The sequence below is a fragment of the Martes martes genome (assembly GCF_963455335.1).
Source record: "Martes martes genome assembly, chromosome: 13".
NCBI lineage: Eukaryota > Metazoa > Chordata > Mammalia > Carnivora > Mustelidae > Martes > Martes martes.
Window position 1 is genome coordinate 2,606,081 of NC_137901.1, and position 17,716 is coordinate 2,623,796.

Here is a 17,716-nt window from a genome sequence, read left to right on the forward strand (position 1 = left end):
ATGTTCATATTAATAATAAACCAGAAAAGGAAAACACGAGGCACACGAACATTTGCTTATCATGACACTGAGACAGAGCAAAGACAACGCTGAAACACAAGGCGGTGGTGGTGCCCGGGAGCCCTGGGAGGACCGGGCAGAGGGTACAGGAGGCCACGGTTCTTCTGATGCTCCTTGTTCCTGCCACTTTGACTTGTAAGAGTAAGTTACTCTCCAGATATTGAAACTGCCCCACCACCACCACCCTCAACTCCTACTCTGCTTTGGACTCTCTTTGTGGTCACACCAACTGCACCCACGTCAAGGGCAGTTAGTGCACTTGGGAAGGGACGGGCCTCAAACACGACACAGACTGAACCCACGAGCCCCGGACGTCCTTCAGATCCTACACGACGTTCCGTGGGTTGACTGACAGGGGCTGAGCCAGGCTACTGCGAAACTGTTTCAGAGGCCACGACAGGACAGAGCAAAGGCGTGAACGAGTGTGCCAGCGCTGGAGCCCGGGTCCCCACGGCGGAGGACGGGAGGGAGGCTTGTGGGAGTCCTGGAAGGGGAGACTGGAGGTGGAAGGATCGGTGTGAACCCCCGGGCTGTACAAGGCACGTGTGCGCTGTGCCCCACGTGCACCAGCGCTGTGAGATGTGGTGGGGTTTTAGGAAATCATTTCAGATTTGGGAAGTACGTCTAAGCAAGTGCAAGAACCAGATTCTGAAAACGAACAGACCACTCGCCTGTTTGTACAGACACGAGGCTGAAAACCACCTACGAGTCTGCCGGGGCGACCTGCTGGTCACGATATGTGTGTCCACACGGAATGCCATGTGCTGATGAAAAGAACGAGACGCTCCCCCCCCCCCCCCCCGTGCACAGAAGTGTCCCAAGAGCGGAGGCACAGTCCGCAGAAGACAAAAGGCACAGAATGGATGGCCCGTGTTAACGGGGCTGCAGAGGAGATCCGCATGCGCCCAGGATGCCTGGGGAAGGACACGGAAGCTACTTCCAGAAGAACAGGAAGTCACGCTCGGCGCCCTGGTCTACTCACGGCTCCCACTACGCGCACGCAGAACTCAGTCCAGAGGACTTTAATACACCATTTAACGTGGGCGCTCTCTGCTTTTCAAAAAAAAACAAAAGCAAAAACAAAGAAGCGATGAGTGAGACGAGGCATAGCTGCACTCGGCAGGGGAAGGTGCAGAGCAGCATAGGCTTTCTAGAACATCATGTGGCATTCTACAAAGAAGGTGAAAAAGTAGTATTAATCCAGGAAATCCAACTACAGGAATCTATCCTAATGAAATAATTAAAGATACATAAGAAGATGCACTATGTAGAGTATTTTAAAAGTATAAATAAATGTTAAATAACAGAAGAAATGATTGCATATCATTGTGATATATCCGGACGCAAGAGACTAAGAAAGTAGTTTAAAATACTGACATGGGGAAACCTTCATCCTACAGCCAGTGAAAATGGGGGAGACACGTCTGCAAATATATTAGGGAAAAAGGGCAGGTTAAAAAGCAGCAGCATAAACATTTTTGAATTAAAAAACTATTCTTCAGGGGCGCCTGGGTGGCTCAGTCATTCAGCATCTGCCTTCAGCTCAGGTCGTGATCCTGGGGTCCTGGGATCCAGCCCCGCATCGGGCTCCCTGCTTAGAGGGAGTCCTGCTTCCCCCTCTCCCACTCCTCCTGCTTGTGTTCCCTCTCTCTGTGTTTCTCTCTGTCAAGTAAATAAATAAAATCTTAAAAAAAAAAAAAAGAAAGCTATTCTTAAATAGTTATGGAAAGCATATATAGCAAAAAAGAAAAAAAAGTCTGAAAAACCACACATGCATTCTCTCCCGATTTTGTGATTCTTGGTTCTTCTACTAACATTGCTCTTGTTAATCTTTAGTTTCTAATTTTTTTCCAAAATAAACACACATTTATACAATAACTTTTACAAAGATAAAAATAGTTTATATTAGAAAGTAAAGATGTACAAAAAGAAGAGATGAGCGTATATAGAAAGTATGAACTTTATTTTTATATATGCAATTTAAGTGCCACATTTGTTTTTCTGTCTCAGGAGGAAAGTACACCAAACAGTTTTCTACAACCCATCCCGGGACAGTAGAAATAAAGGTAACTTACTTTCTTCTTACTGTTTGCATTTTCCTAATTTCACACAATGATAATCAGGGACATGGGGGCTTAATATTTTGAAAGCAACAGCCATTTGTACTCCAAGTCAGGCCCGCCCACCCCAGCAGCGGGAGGCCCCCACTCACGCACCAGCCACGTAGCCCTGTCATCTCACAACGGCGGCTGTGGGCCTTTCAGAAGGGCTCACTTAGCTGTGTAAACGGCTCTGGGTCATCATGAATATGTCCTCTTTTCCCAAATCCCCACACGTCAGTGGATCCAGAAGCCACGCAAGGAGATGCTTCCGTCTTCAGAGACAGAACGTGTTCTCTGGACCACTGCGGAATCCTACGTGGGCCTGTCTGGGACTTCCAGACACAGGACACGCTGAGGTGTCTGCCCTAAGGGACTGACAGGCCAGAAAACAAGCGGTCCTGTCAGTGGCATCGAGAGTCAGGCAAGGCTGAATGATAACGAACTCCTTGAAATCCACACGAAACGCTTTTTAAACCAGTTGATACCTACCATCCCCCTAAGGATTAGATGCATTTAAAAATCCATGAACAAAGTATAGGCCAAAATAATTACCTCTTCCTTTTCATGGAGCATAATATGCGCTTTGAGACTAGCCACTCTGGAGAATTTCTTGTTACACACAGGACAGGTAGGCTCTTCCCCATTGTGGGTGCATTTGTGAAGTGTCAGGTTGAATTCAACATTAAATGTTTGGGGGCACTGGTCACATCGATGTGGCTATTTGGAGAGAAAAGTCAAGAAGCCACTGAAATACAATCTTTCCACAATAAAAGCCATTCAAATATCAACAAGTACCACAATCTACAGGCGATCTAAGAACTTCTGGTCTGTCCCGCACCTAAGTCGGTAAATCCAAAATGGACACAGCAAAGCTCCTTACAGAGTTTCTCAAAGGATTATAAGGACAACAACTCATCCATGCGGAACAGAACACACCTTGAGTAAAACGCGCTGCATGTAAATGTACCGGGTACGATCTCTACGAACGTGAATGTGAGGGACTTCGCTCCCGGGGCTGGGTTTTTCCCTTCTTTTCTGACCAACTCCACTGCTCTAAATAGAGTCACTTCAAGTACAATCAGTAATCATAAAAACCTTTCCTAGATTTTAAGACAGTTGCTTATCACAGTCTAAAATTTTCCCCAAATGAAAGGCATTCCGCCACTTCCTTGTAGAAGGATAATCACTGGTATTGCTCTCTGACTATCAAGGCATAAGAGAGTCGGTAGTTTCAGGTTTTCAACTCAGGAGCGTAATACAGCTGACACCGGTACTAGCAACACTATGTGTTATCATATATTCTAGTTCACAGTCACACTGAAAACAAAGCCAGTTAGTCATGTCCTGTTCCCTACAGAAGATGTCCCTGGCACTGTCCTGACCTACGTGCTCCAAACCTAGGGGAAATCAACGGTTATTTTTTAATGGTCATTTTAACTGCCATTTTCTATCTGGCAGGCACATCATTCCATTAAGAAACGAATACTCTTAACCGAGTCCACAAGGGCCCCTGCAAAAAAGGATTCCAGTCTCCTAAGTGTTACTCCCTGTGGAAATGCAATGGAAAATCCCAGGAAAACCACTGTAAAGGCAAGCCCACTTGGAGATAACACTCCCTGCTGGAGAAAAACACATCAAGATACACCGGTTCTGCACAGTCACTTGGGAACGGACCCACTCCAAGTCCTGCTTTGAGATGACTTCTCTGTCCACGGACTCAGAACTCTGACACACAGATTCGCTAGACCACCTCTCACGTCATCTCACCAACCAGGTAAAGGCTTAGGAATACAACTACAACTAAGCACGAAACGTCAAGGTAGGTGTCCGTTAAAACAAAATGCCCCATAATTTAGGGATCTAAGTTACAAGAAAAATTTGTGTTTGGCCTTCCAATTGTTAAAATACCTCCAGTTTCAACGCTCACATTTCTGACAACCCTCTTGAGAATACATACCTTGTCATTTCGCTCGTGATCCCTCATGTGGCGTTGAAACTGGGACTCTTTTGGAAAAGATAGCAGACAGATTTCACACTTATGGAAGTTTGGAACTTGATAGGCATAATTAGTGTTCTCCGCGTTCAATGTTAAAACTCCATCTATAAAATTGCATAAGTATAGACAATAAATACCAGTTGTTATTCTCATCACATAAATAAAACTAAATTACGTGGTCATTGTTTAGAAACCAAACTACGTCAGAAATTTACGGGAGAATTTTGAAGCAATTAATGGTGTCTTCGGTTTTTCGAAAGGACATGATTTTAGGGCAGACGCAAGAAATGCTGGGAAGACTAAGGCACAGGACAGCGGGATTGTAAGCCTCTGCTGGTAGGGTCGTTAGAAACCTGAAACTAAACTGCTAAGTTGACATCCACCCAAAGACACGCAAAAGCCATGACGTCTCTTATCCTTGCCTTCGTGCTTAACGGCTTCAAAGTCGCTGGAAATCCCAGAGGCCTTCCGTCTCTAAGTCCACCCGTAGCCCACACTGATCATCTCCAGTCGCTCAGCAAACAAAACTCGAGTAGAAGCATAAAAGCTAATTCACTAATTCAATCTACCTCTGAAAACTGCTGCAGAGCGAGATTAAGTCAGAGAGGAAAAACTTCTGTTCTGCCACATGGCTAGGGTTTAGGAACGCCTTTGTCCACAGCGCTTTGGACAATCCCTAGTCTTCATGACGTGCTTCTACGGACCCACGCAGGTCAACAGCTATAAACACAAAAGTATTTTCAAATAAAAATATGTACTGCTCACAAAAATTTTTCAGGAATCTCAGAAAATAAAGATGTCCTAAACCTCTACAATTCTTTAAAATAGTATACTCCAAGTCTTACAATTTAGGCACAAATATATATAACACATAATAATGATACAAAAACTTGAAATGCATTACATACGATTCTTTGTATCAAATCTGACTCAAAAGTATTTAAATCTGGAAATCTGGGAGTAAAGCAGGGTTGACTTTAAGACTGAAGTAAGCTCCAGGCTCTCCTGTTTCTCAAAAGCCCGTGCGGCCGCCACCGGCGATTCTCAACAGACCTTTACGTCCCTCCTTTGAGAAAACCACCTGCAGCCCAGCTTGGGCCAGAAGTCCCCACCCCTACACTGGCATCTGCACAAGAACTGAGGAAGCCTCCAGATGGGAGGTGGCGGAGGCCACAGAGGAGGTGGGGGTAGAGAGCGCCATGGAGAAGGCGGGCGACACCTTCAGAAACTCTTCCAGCAGACCCTTGAGTAAAGCAGATTATAGATGAGCAGATTACAGTTTCGAGAAACACTAATATAATTCAACGGAACAACTTCATCCAGAAACAGACTGGGCCACCACGGAACTCCTGTTGTATTTACTCATCACCATATCCACATTATGTTCAAAATTTCTACTTTAGTTCAATTAGTAACAAAATGGTTTACACTCTCTGGGCCCAAATAAAATGATTGTTGGGACCACGTCAATTGATATATTATTCCCTTTGGGAAAGTTTATACTATGGAAAGAAGTAGTTTAGACGTAGGGAATGTTCAAGTAAAATATGTGTTGAAAATTGTGTTTTAAAACTCTAGTGAGTGTTTCCACTTAATGGTTGAATGAAGTCAGGAGAGAGCTCCTCACAAGAAAGCAAAATTAAGGGGCACCTGGGTGGCTCAGTGGGTTAAGCCTCTGCCTCTGACTCAGGTCATGATCTTGGGGTCCTGGGATAGAGTCCCCACATCGGGCTCTCTGCTCAGGGGGAAGTCTGCTTCCCCCTCTCTCTCTCTGCCTACATCTCTGCCTTCTTGTGATCTAATAAGTAAATAAAATCTTTACAAAAAAAAAAAGCAAAATTAAAAGGCTATTTCAGGAAGTAGAATGAAACAATGTTCACAGTCTCTTATGTTGAAACTGCTTAAAGTTACCACGAAATGGGAAAGGATGTAATTAACTACAACTGGTAGATAAAACCCTAAGAGATAAGAAACTACACATTTAAAACCGAAAACAACATTGTTTTGCTTTATGAATTAAGATTTTTCCAGGGAAAATTTTTATTTTAAGAAGCAAGATTTCCCTCTATAACAAAGCTCAAAACATAATAAAATCCCATTTTCACCAAGTCCCCTCCCCCAGCGATAATACAATATTAATTTGGTTCAAAGACACACTCAAAACAATGCTAATTCCAATTAAGGCACAACTGGAGGGAAAGCAAGCTTTAGTTTCCACACTGAGCGTAACTCTAAAATCCACGGCATCTCCGGACCCGCACAGCGGGAACCCCCTCCGCCCCCCGCCGCGGCCCGCAGGGGGAAGCGCGTGCTCTCTCCGGGGGGGCGGGCTCCCTCGTGCACACTTCGCCGCCCCGCTGGGTGGTGCCCCAGGCCCTGACCCCTCCGCCTATCACCTCTTCAAGCTCATTCAAATTTCTGGTCCGCAGACTACGCGTCTTCCAGAAGGAGGTCTAGGAAGTTGACCATCCCGAGGACGCGCTTCGGGAGGCCCACGAGCCCTGTGAAAACCTCACGCAAACACTCCCCGTGCACGCGTCCGTCCACGCGTCCGCCCACCGCGGGGGCGGCCGGGGCGGCGTGAAAACTCCGCAGCCGCAGAGGCCACCGGACGCCCGCGGGCCCAGGGACGGCGGGAAGGCCCGGCCGCACGAAGGGCAGCGTCTGAGCGGCCAGCCCCCCGCAGGCCGCCGGCGGACGCGCCTCCCGTGGGACTCGGGCCCCACGTGTTCCTCGTGTCCCCCAAATGAGCGCAGGGCCGCCGGCGCCCCCCACGCCACAGAAGCGCCGAGCCACGCGCATCCCGCGCGCTCAAATCCAAGCGCGCGCCGGGAACAGGATTGCGCCCCCGCGGGTCCCCGGGGGTCTCAGGCGGGCGGGGCGCCCGGGGGATTCCCGCTGGTGCACGCCGACAGCCGCCGGGCACGCGCACACGCGCACGCACACGCGCGACCACACTCTCACCCTCACCCTTCCGAGCCAGGACTCAAGCTCAAACCACACGTCAGCGCGCACCGACGGCAAAACGCACACCGTCCGGGCGGCCGCTTCGCTGGAAACCCGTGGCGACCCGCTCCCACACCCCGCAGCTCGGGCGCGGACCTTCTCCACAGTGTCCCAGAAGAACCACTCACCAGCCGGCCGGGAACAAGGCCGGCCCGGGTTCGCAGGGTGACCACGAGAACGTCTCCGGGCGCTTGGGCCGCAGGAGCCCGCGAGCGGCTGGGGGGCGCGGCCGCCCGCTCCGGGCTCTCCCCCGCCCCCGGGGCCTCGCCGGCCCCCCACGGCCCGCTCCCGCACAGCCTCATCCGGGCCTGGCCCGGGATGCGGCCCGCACAGGTCCACAAACCGTCTCCTCCCAAGACCGGACACAGCACTCAGCCCAGTCAGCTAAACCTTCCTGGCAAAGGTCTGTCCTTCTCTCCGATCCAAAGAGCTAAGTTGATCTTTTTTTTTTTTTTTTAAGATTCTAAGTGATCGCTACACCCGATGTGGGGCTCGAACTCACAACCCCAAGATCAAGAGTCGCCTGCTCCACGGACGGCCAGCCAGGCGCCCTGCCCAGTGGATCCCTTACACTAAATGCCTCTCCGTGATAACGTGATGGTTCAGCAAACTGCATTTACAGCATTCCACTGATTTAACCCCGATTTGCATCTCCCGACTTAAACCCTTAAGCACTATGCACTGAAGATCTCGCCCATCCGTAAATCCTGCGGCGGCATTTTTAATATTAAAATGGGATACACCAGTTTCAGTTTATAAACTAACTCCCAAACTTTGCATCTATTTTTATTTTTGTTTTGAATAAAAATCTTCCAAAAAGTAGTTGAAATCTCTACTTCTCTCAACAGGCCCGTCTAAAGAGTTTATTTATTTATTTAAATTTGAGAGAAAGAGAGCCCATAAGCATGAGCAGGGGGAGGGGGAAGGGCAAAGGGAGAAGCAGACTCCCCACTGAGCAGGGAGCCTGATAAGGAACTGGACCCCAGGACCCAGGGATCATGACCTGAGCCGAAGGCTGACCTTAACCCACTGAGCCACCCAGGCGCCCCTCTCTTCCAACATCTTGTCCCCAAGAGCCCAGTTAACCATGGAGGCATTTTCTCAGCTTTTCATTCTGACATCAGGATGCTTTCTGAGGTCAACAAGCACGCCTCCGAGAAGTCTGACACCTGTCGCCCCTACTTCCAGTCGGGCCGCCCTTCAGCTACCACACCTTCTCCTCCTTACTTTCGTGTATGTGCGTGCACGCGTGCGTCTGCGCGCACGCGTGTGTGTGTGTGCGCACGCGTGTGTGTGTCTTTTCTAGTTTTTTCTTTTCTCCTTCCTCCTGTTTTCTCCTGTTCGTCCCATACTGGTCATTCAGGTCTGAGAACAACTAGACTTTTTCAGATAAAACTCTGCAGTGCTTGGGCCCCTGACGTCTTTCTCCTCGGTCCCTGTATCTCCAAAGCCTTGCACAAAGCCTGGCACGTGTTCCATGGTTTTTAAATTCTGAAGCATTATAATGTATTACCTATTCAAAAGAGGTTAGGTTAAGAAGGAAGAAAACTTACTGGAGGGGAAAGGTGAGGTCTACACCCTGTCCCCTGGTTGCAGAGCTAAGGAAACTAAGACCCCAGAAAAACTCAGCCACTTGGTCAAAATCACACAATTAGCCGGGGCAGAACTGGAAATAATCTTGAACTCACGGCTTAAGACTCTCTCCTTATTAATCAGGCAGGCTCCCATGCCTCTCAAAGTCATGATTTCTGAGACGAGACCCCAATCTCAACCTTGTGCCTACTGTAAAAACAGCAAGTGAACGTGGGTTTTACCAACAGTATTTTATGTCAACTGTAAGCCTAACTCTGTTTAGTCTTTCAGTATAAAATACAGTCACAACTGGGAGTCAGGTCGAAGTACCCTGCTTGTCTAAACCATGAGTGGTGTCAGTGAGACAATTAGAGTCTGAAACACTGATGCCGGCTTCATGATAAATGATATGAAATATTACCTGACACAGAGTTAAGGAGAAATACCTGGTCAGAGACTCACTAAACGGTCCCTGCCAGGCTCAGGTCGCTCGCATTCCCACAGCAAAGCTCCCCTTTACCCAGATGTGCCCTCCATATGCCCACTTTGTCAGTTCTTGTATCTGTGTGGACTTTCCTTTTCAAGCCTCATATTATGACACTGTCTCTATTTTTAAAAGGAGTATCAATCCTCTTCCAAATATTTGCTTTTAGTACCTGTACATTTTTATTTCTAAAGAAGACTTTAGACTCTGGTGGGTGTACACTTAGACACCACACGCATTATCCCAACTTAGCAAAACGATGGTGTGTTCAGATTACAACAAAATAATACCTCCAGTGCCTATAGCCTCCCCATCTAGCTAAAACAATTCAAGGACCAAGGTCTAAAAGTCACAGGGCCTTTTTGAGAATGATCTGGGAGTGTACTGCTGAGAATAATGCTTCCCTTAGACAATGCAAAAAACTGATTTTCCGTATACAATAGAGTAACTACTTACGGATGTATTTGCTGCCATTATGCTGCTTCTCAGTGCCACAAACGTACCACATATGTTAGCACTGCGACAATCAAGTAGAGCTAAAGGACGCCACAGAAAATTGTGGAGAGCCCAGTCCAAAGATTCTGTCCTAATTTCCAATGAAGTATGCATGCACGGTACATACTATTTTTAATGTACATATCTTAAAAAATGGGTATCTATAGATTAAAATAGAGTTACTGGTCACAGATTAGGGAGATGGTGATGGAAGCACGGCTGGGAGTCATAAGCGTTAGGAATGTCAGTCCTGCTGAGTGCTCGGTAAGGTCTCTGCAAAGCAGGTATCTGCTGCTCAGCTCGGTTCTTCAGCCAAAGGGGAGGCTGATCTCCATCCTGTGTACTTACGGGGTTGTTGTGAGAAATCCAAGGTATGATAAACAGGAAACAAAAAATACTCTTTTAGAAAAGTAAACTGCACATCTACTAGGAGGCCTAAAATTTAAAAGACAGGAAAAAACAAGGACAGATGAGGATGTGGAGCAACCGGAAACCTCACATCCCACTAGAGAGAGTGAAAATCGTCACAGGTGCTCAAAAACCATTTGGCAGCACTGACCAAAGCTGAACACACACAGACCCTGCCAACCCCGCAATTCCGCTCCTAGGAACATCCCACAGAAATGTGTGCACAGATGGACCAAACACACATGTTTAAAAAAATGCTCACAGAAGCATCATTGACAACAGCATTGCAAATGCCCTTTGACAGCAGAGGATGAATTAGCACTCTAAAGGCGAGAAGTAGAACAATAAAGCTTCTGGGTGAAAATACAGGAAAAGGTCTTCATAATCTTACAATTGTCAAACATTCCTTACATAGGTCCCAAAAGTACTAAACATGAAAGGACTGATAAATTAGGCAATATTAAGATTAGGAACTTCTTTCATGAAAAGATATCCTTAAAAGAGTGAACAGGAAAGTACAAAGAACTCATACACAGTATATATAACGAACTCCTAGGACGGAGCTCCTCACCGAAGATATACAGATGACAAGGAAGCATACGAACAGAGGCTTCGCATTCGATCTCATAAGGGAGCTGCAACTCACACAATGAGACACCACTACAAGCCTGTTAGAAAGACTCAAATTAAAAAATAGTAAAAATAATACCAAAAGCAGAAACGGATGTGGAGCAACGGGACCTCTCATTCATTACTGGTGCAAATGCAATGCATTTGCAAAATGCAAAATGAATGCAAAATGCAGAATACAAAATGGCCCAAGCACTTTGGGGGAGTCTGGTAACCTCCTGCAAAGCCAAACACAGTCTCACCGGACCATCCAGCACAATGGTCCTCTACATGGACCCAAAGGAGCTGAAAACCTGCACACAAATGTGTACAACAGGTTATAACTGCCCAGAACTGGAAGCAACCAAGACAGCCTTCAAAACGTAAACAAACAAACGCCGGAGCATCCAGACAGCGGAGCATCGTTCAGCTCTAAAAGAACCGCCGGGGGGCCATGAGGAGACGTGAAGAACCTTCAAAGCTCACGGTCTACAGGGGCCGCGTCCTCCATGAGTCCAACCGGGCGACATGTGAGCAAGGAGAGCCACGGCGACCACGACCCCTCGTGTGAACTACTGACTTTATCCACTAGTGATGCGTCAGAATTGGTTCACGACTTGTTACACGGGCGTCACACTGACACCAGATGCTAATACCAGGGCACAGCCTGAGGGGGAGGACGAGGCGCGCGCAGGACGCGTGGGGACGGGTGCCGCCTGCTCGATTCTGCGCGAGCTTAACCCGGCTGCGGGCCGGAAAGTCTATGAACTCAACCCGGGGGAAAGTCGGAAAAGACCTAAATGACAGCCTCACGCGCGAGAACCAGCGGCCCGGGAACAGCAGGGCCTTTAGGAGCACAGAGCCGCGCGCGACAACCCGAAGGACCACGGCGCAGGCCGGAGGCGCGGCGGCCCACGGCCAGAGCGAGGCGCCCGACGCCGCTGGCCACGGGACAGCCCCGACCGTCCGCCGCGCCCGGACGCGCAGAGGCGCAGCGGCGCGCCCCAGCCCCGCGCCCCAGCCCCGCGCCCCAGCCCCGGCCGGACACGAGGCGCGCGGCCGCCGGCCGAGGGACCCAGCGACAGCGCGTCGTATCACGGAGCAACACGCGGCCCCGGCGCCGGCCGGTCTCTGCCGAGCGAGGACGGCGGCGGCCCCGCGGCCGCACACAGCGAGCGCAGGGCCCAGAGCCGGGTGTCGCCGCGCCACGTCCGCGCGGCTCGGAGCTCGGAGCAGGCCCGGCGCCCGGAGCCCGAGGCGCACAGCGGCGCGGGGCGGGAGGCAGCCGCCGGGCGGGACGGAAGGGACGTGCGGAGCCGCGGGGCCCCGGGCGCGGGCTGCGTGCGGCCGCTCACAAAGCGCACTGAAGTCTGGGCGCTTTCCCTGCCGATGCTGTGGCGCGTCAACCTAATGACCAAGATGCAATAATACAGGCTTCCAGAAACGCACACGCCTGGCGCCTCTCGAAAGCCCCGAAGCCCTGGCCGCGGTGGGAGGGAGCCGAGCCGGGGCGCGCCCCTGTGGACCAAAGCAGAGCTCGGCGGTTCTCCCGGGTCCGGACCCGGCCACCACCTGTCCCTACCGCCTCTCCCCGACGCGCGCGTCCGCGGGCGCCGTCTGACCCGCAAACGTGAGGGTTTTCATTGTGCGGCAAGAGCACCCCATCCGCTCACGCTGCTTACGGCGTCAAGGGTTCACTGTAACCCATAAAGCAGAGCTTCCAACTCCGCTGACATGTGCGGGGAGGCACGGGGGGGGCGCCTGCCTCCGAACCCCTCCGTCTCCCGCCTGCCACCACACCTGCGTTGCCGTGGACCCGGGTGTCGGGCCCTGAGCACACGGCGGCCCCGGGGGGCCTGCAGATCAGCGACGCCGGGGTCCTACCTCACGGGCTCAGGCATGACTGGACTCAAGGCCTGCTCGTCGGGGTCCCCAAAAGCTCCCCCAGGTCACTCCATGTTTTGCCAAGAGTGAAAACCACCACTTGAGACCTTGCCGTGTTATTTCCCGTAATAAGGTCTAAGGCTAAAAAGTAATGTGAAAAACATTAATGGCTTGAGCACAGAGACATGGTCTGTACACAGAGAAAATACAAAGACCCTGATATAGGGTAAGTATTATTTTTGAAACTGCTGAATTGACTTCATCTCACAAAGAATTACGGTTTCGTATGGTTTTCCCAGGCTGTACTTGTGTCAAAGACCAATTTTTTAAAATAAATCCTTATAATGAAATATTTTTCCTTTATTGTGGGAAAGACCAAGATTTTGAACTCCTGTTAACTCACTACTTGATTCCAGGATCATAAAAGCTTTAAATTTGATGTATTACCTAACACACTTTCCTCAAAATACTACAAAGTCTCAGTCTCTGCCTACCTAAAAAGTTCAACGATGGAGAATGAAGGGTGCTCCTTTATGAAGACGTCTTTCCATCCCTGGATACCCGATACTGTCAGGAAGTCATTATTTTAAGCAGATACTGTCCTCGCCTTGGGCCTGCCGGTAGTTCTGCCTGCTGAACGCCAAATCCCCTTTAAACCCAACGGCGTCTGCTGCCGCGTGTGTGCTGAATTCCACTGCTCTTAGCTCATCCTAGTCGTCTAGTCCCCTTGGCGAGAAAAGCAGAATTCCTGAAGTCATCCAGAGCCAAAATGGCCCAAACTGATCATCTGAGCATGAGAGGACTTGTTTATTCATTTGATGCAAGGTGTGTGTATCTCAGCTCTCTAGAAATGAAGCATTACCAATATTCCTCCAACAGAAAACAACAACTGAGCAGGGCAAACTAAAGGCAAACTTGGGAGAAAACGTTGTAGCGCTGCTATAGGAAAAACAAACGGAAGCCATACAAGACCGTCAGGGTCACACCATGACTTAACATAGACTAAACTAAGTACCATAAAGAGAAAAGTCCAATCTCACTCATCTTTATATCCCCAGGACAGTGCTGGGCACCAAGCAAATGCTCATTCAATAAACACGACCCTCACTGACTCCCACAGGAGGCTTCCCTCCCTCCAGGACCGTCCCCCCACCCCCCCACGGGTGATGTATACTGCCAGACCCCCAGCAGGTGCCTGAAACCACAGGGTACTGAACCCTAGCTGTACCGTTTTCTCCTACGCAGACGTACCTCTCACTGAGTCTAACTCGGAAATCAGGCACAGTAAGAGATTAAAAACAGTAACAAAACAGGCTCCTCTAACGGTTTGCTGTAAAAGCCGAGTGAATGTGCTCTCTCTCCCTCTACATCTCTTACCGGGGGGCACTCACCCTTCTTCTTGGGACATCAAGCGAGGCACCCTGACACAGCGTTAGGCTACCACGACCTTCTGGTTACCTGTCAGAAGAGAACCAGCTGCTTCTAACCGCAGGGAACGGAAACCACAGGTATGGGGGGACTACTGCACGTATGCCCTAAGCTAATTAATACTCCAAGAAATGTTCAGTGGGCCTACTCCTAACGTCTTCTTGAGGTTTCCATTCCGCCATCCTTCCCTCTGGGAACTCTAGACCTCGAGTGTCTGCTCTCTGCCGCCACCAACAGTGCTCCCACCATCACAGGACACACATGGCCCTCAAGAACAGAGGCAGGGACCCTGCTCTCAGGAGCTGAGCTCTGCCACCCAGCCCCGAGCAGGGCCTGCCCATCACAGGAAGTGCTTTCGCATTATTTGTTGAAGAAATTTATTGACCCAGTGTAGGGCTTATACTCAACAAGGAAAAATAATGGAACACACACTTCAGGGTCAAATCCCAACTCTGACACTGGCTGAGTGCACCTTCCACTCCACTCAGCCTCTCTGAGCTCTGTTCCCCATCTGGAAAAAGCCCCACCAGCCTTCCAGGTTTCTCTTAAGAATAAAATCCATAATGGGAACAGAAAACAAAAGCATTTCAGATAATGAGAAACATTATTAAGACAGTTAATTGACAGAGCAAGAGTCCTCAAACATTTTGATCTCAGGATTATTTGTACATTTTTAAATATTATTGAGGACCCCAAAGACCCTAAATTTATACACATTATATCGTCATTTGCCCTATTGGAAATTAAAATTAAAACTGAGCGCTTTTTAAAATATTTATTCACTTAAAAACAACCCTATTATATACACACTTTTATGAAAAAATATTCCAAAAAAGCGATTAAGAAGAGTTTTCTCTTTTACAAATCTTGTTAATGTCTGGAGTCCTCCTGTCTGCCTCTGCATTCCCTCTGTTGCACTATGTTGTGTTTTATTTTCCTGCAAATTTTACTTGGAATATATTCAGCATGTTGTTTTCGAGTAAAATGCATGAAAACACCACAGCTTCCCACAGTCCGGGGCCACGGCGGCCTGCATTCGAGCAGAGGCGTGAGCAACTGTAGCCAACAGCTCTCGCACGCACCATCAGCGCACATGTTAACCGAGTGAAATAACCGGACAGTATCGCTCTGAAAATGTGTGGCGGGCACAGCCCTCCGAGTGCCTCCAGGAACCACCCGTGAGAACCACGATGGCCGAGGACGGCTGGCGAGCGACCTTCCTCTGGGACAAGGAGGGCTGGTGTGCGACCTTCCTCTCGGACAGGTCTGCGGGAGGCCTCTGCTGGGAGCTGGAGCACCAGGCCTAAGGCCGAGCAAGGGCAGGTGGACTCTCGGGAAGGTCAGGGCACAGGCCTCCACCGGGAGCCCCGAGAGCAGGACCCTGGGCCGGATCAATTAGGATCCCGCAGGAATGTGGATTTTACCTTAAGGAATGAGAAAGCCTTTGAAGAGGTTTAATCAGGGTGTGGCCATTTCATCTACACCTTAAAGAGCCCCCCACCCCACCCCAGGCTGATGGCCTAGGGCAGGGCGAGGCTCCCGCAAGTCCACCTGCAGACCCCGAAAGGGGAGGCCTCAGGAAACGCGGCTTCGAGGCAGAAGCTGCAAAGTCGCTGTGAACGGTCTGGAGAACTAGGCCGGGGACTACTCGTACGTTTAGGGCTGGACAAAGCCAGGTGGACACTGAGGCCTCTTGGGAAGCTGGTAAGGACGGGGCTGTGCTCCGGCCTTGGGTGGAGGCGCCTTCCCCGCGGGCCGCCGCGACGCTCCGCACCTGCTGTTTTCGGCCATAAAGGACTGAACGGAACGAGGCCAGCGAGAGCAGAGCGCGGCCCCCAGGACCCGCCTGCGGGCCGCAGCCACGCATCCGACGCGGGGCTCCCGTCCCGCAGGACCCGGCGGGCCCGCACCACTCCCGCCGCCGCCCCGGCTCCCGCACAGCCCGGCGAGGGCGCCGCGTCCTCCGAAATTCCCGTGAGATGCCGACACTTCCGTGACCGCGTGTCCGCTCCGCGGCCGACTCCGACGGCCGCGGGCACGGGGTCCGGCCGGTCCGTCCGCCGGCAAGTCCACGCCACTCGCTCGTCCGCGCCGCCCTCCTGCTGCACGCGGCGTCGCCCGCGCCGATCCGCCGCTCCCGCAAGTGACCCTTCTCCGTCGCGAAGAGCCGCGCAGGGGCCGCAGGCCCGCGCCCGTGAGTCCACTGACCGCTCCCGGGAAGGGGGCCCGGGGTCCCCGAGCTGCGTAACCGGCCGGCGAGGGGACGAGGACCGGGAGTCCACGCGCCCCGGCCCGGCCCCCACGCAGCCGCTTCTGCCACCGCCGCGCCCCCCGGTCTCGGCCCCCGGGACCCCGACCCCGCCCCCGGCGGCCTGCGCGCCCCGGGCCCGCCCCGGACCCTTCCCGGGCCTCCCCGGGCCTCCCCGGCGGGGCCGCGCCGCGAGCGCGCACTCGGCAGTCCGGGGCGACCAGGCCGAGCCGGGCGCCTCTCCCGCGGCCCGCTTGTGGGGAGGGCCCCGCCGCCCGCCCGCCCGCCCGCCCGTGCCACGCGGGGCCCCGGGGACGCCGGCCCGGCCCGGCCGCCCGAGACCCGCCCCGGGGAGGCCGCCTCTCTCAGGAAGGCCGCCTCCCTCAGGAAGGCCCCCGGCCGCCGGGGAGCGCCGGGCCGGGCCGGGCCGGGCCGGGCGGGCGGGCGGGCCAGGGAGGCCGGCTCCCCGCGGGCGGGCGGGCGCAGGACGGAGGGGGGCGGCCGACGGAGGAGGGCGAGGGAGGGGGGCGGCGGGGAGGAGGGCGGAGGGCGGAGGGCGGCGGCGGCGCGCACCTCGCCCCCGGCCCCGCCGCCGCCGCCCGCCCGGCCCAGGAAAGTAGGCCCAGCCCGGCGGAGGGGCCGCCGCGCCGCGCCGGTATCATTCCGCCCGCGCCCTGCGGCCGCCAGTCGGGCGGCGGCGGCGGGGGCGGCGGCGGCGGGGACGGCGGCGGGGCGCGGCGGAGGCGGCGGCGGCGGCGGCCCCCGCCCCGACCCCGGCCCCGGCCCGGGCCCCGCGGGCCGCCCCCGGCCCGCCGCCCCCGGCCCGGCCCGCTCCCGGCGCCCTCCGCGCCGCATCCGGGGACTATATTCGCGCGGAGCGGCACAGCGCGGCCGGCCGGGCCGGAGCCGCTTACCGGTGTCGCCGCGCGCCTTGCTCTCCTTGGGCTTCGGGGGGCGGCCCCGCGGCATCGTCGGCGGCGGCGGCGGACCACCCCTCGGCCGCACACACACTCACACACATACACTCGGCGGAGCGCGCACGCGCGGGGACCGGCCGCGGGGGCGCGGCGCGCGCCCGGCCGAGCGGCGGAGGCGGGCGGAGCGGCCCGGGCGGGCGGCCGCTGAGCCGGGTCTGAGCGCCCGCGGGCCTCACGGGGGGAAGGCGCCCGGCCGAGCGAACGGGAGAGCTAGAACCGCGCCGACTTCGGCGGGTTCCATGGCCCGGCGGGCCGCGTTGGGGCGTTGGGCGCGGGCGCGGGCGCGGGGTGGGGGCGGGGAGCGGCGCCGTGCGCATGCGCGTTCCGCCGTTCGGGCCTGGTGTGGACGGAGAGCGAGCGGGCCGCGGTCACCTGGCGGCCGCTGTCCCCGACGGCCGGCGTGCGGGGGGCGGGAGGGCCGCGGTCGCCCTGCGACCCCCCCGGTCC

The 17,716-nt window shown here is 53.3% G+C and overlaps 1 protein-coding gene across 1 annotated transcript in view; it reads right to left on the bottom strand.

Moving 5' to 3' along the window:
• ZNF236 (zinc finger protein 236) overlaps positions 1-17,333 on the bottom strand; it is a 104,861-nt gene extending 87,528 nt beyond the window's left edge. Inside the window, exons 1-3 of the mRNA XM_080821676.1 lie at positions 17,207-17,333; positions 4,120-4,262; positions 2,715-2,879 (exon numbers count right to left, since the gene is read on the bottom strand). Of these exons, the coding sequence (XP_080677802.1) occupies positions 2,715-2,879; positions 4,120-4,262; positions 17,207-17,261 (363 nt within the window). The 5' untranslated portion in view covers positions 17,262-17,333. The remainder of the gene's footprint in view (positions 1-2,714; positions 2,880-4,119; positions 4,263-17,206) is intronic.
• Between the last annotated feature and the right edge of the window lie 383 nt (positions 17,334-17,716).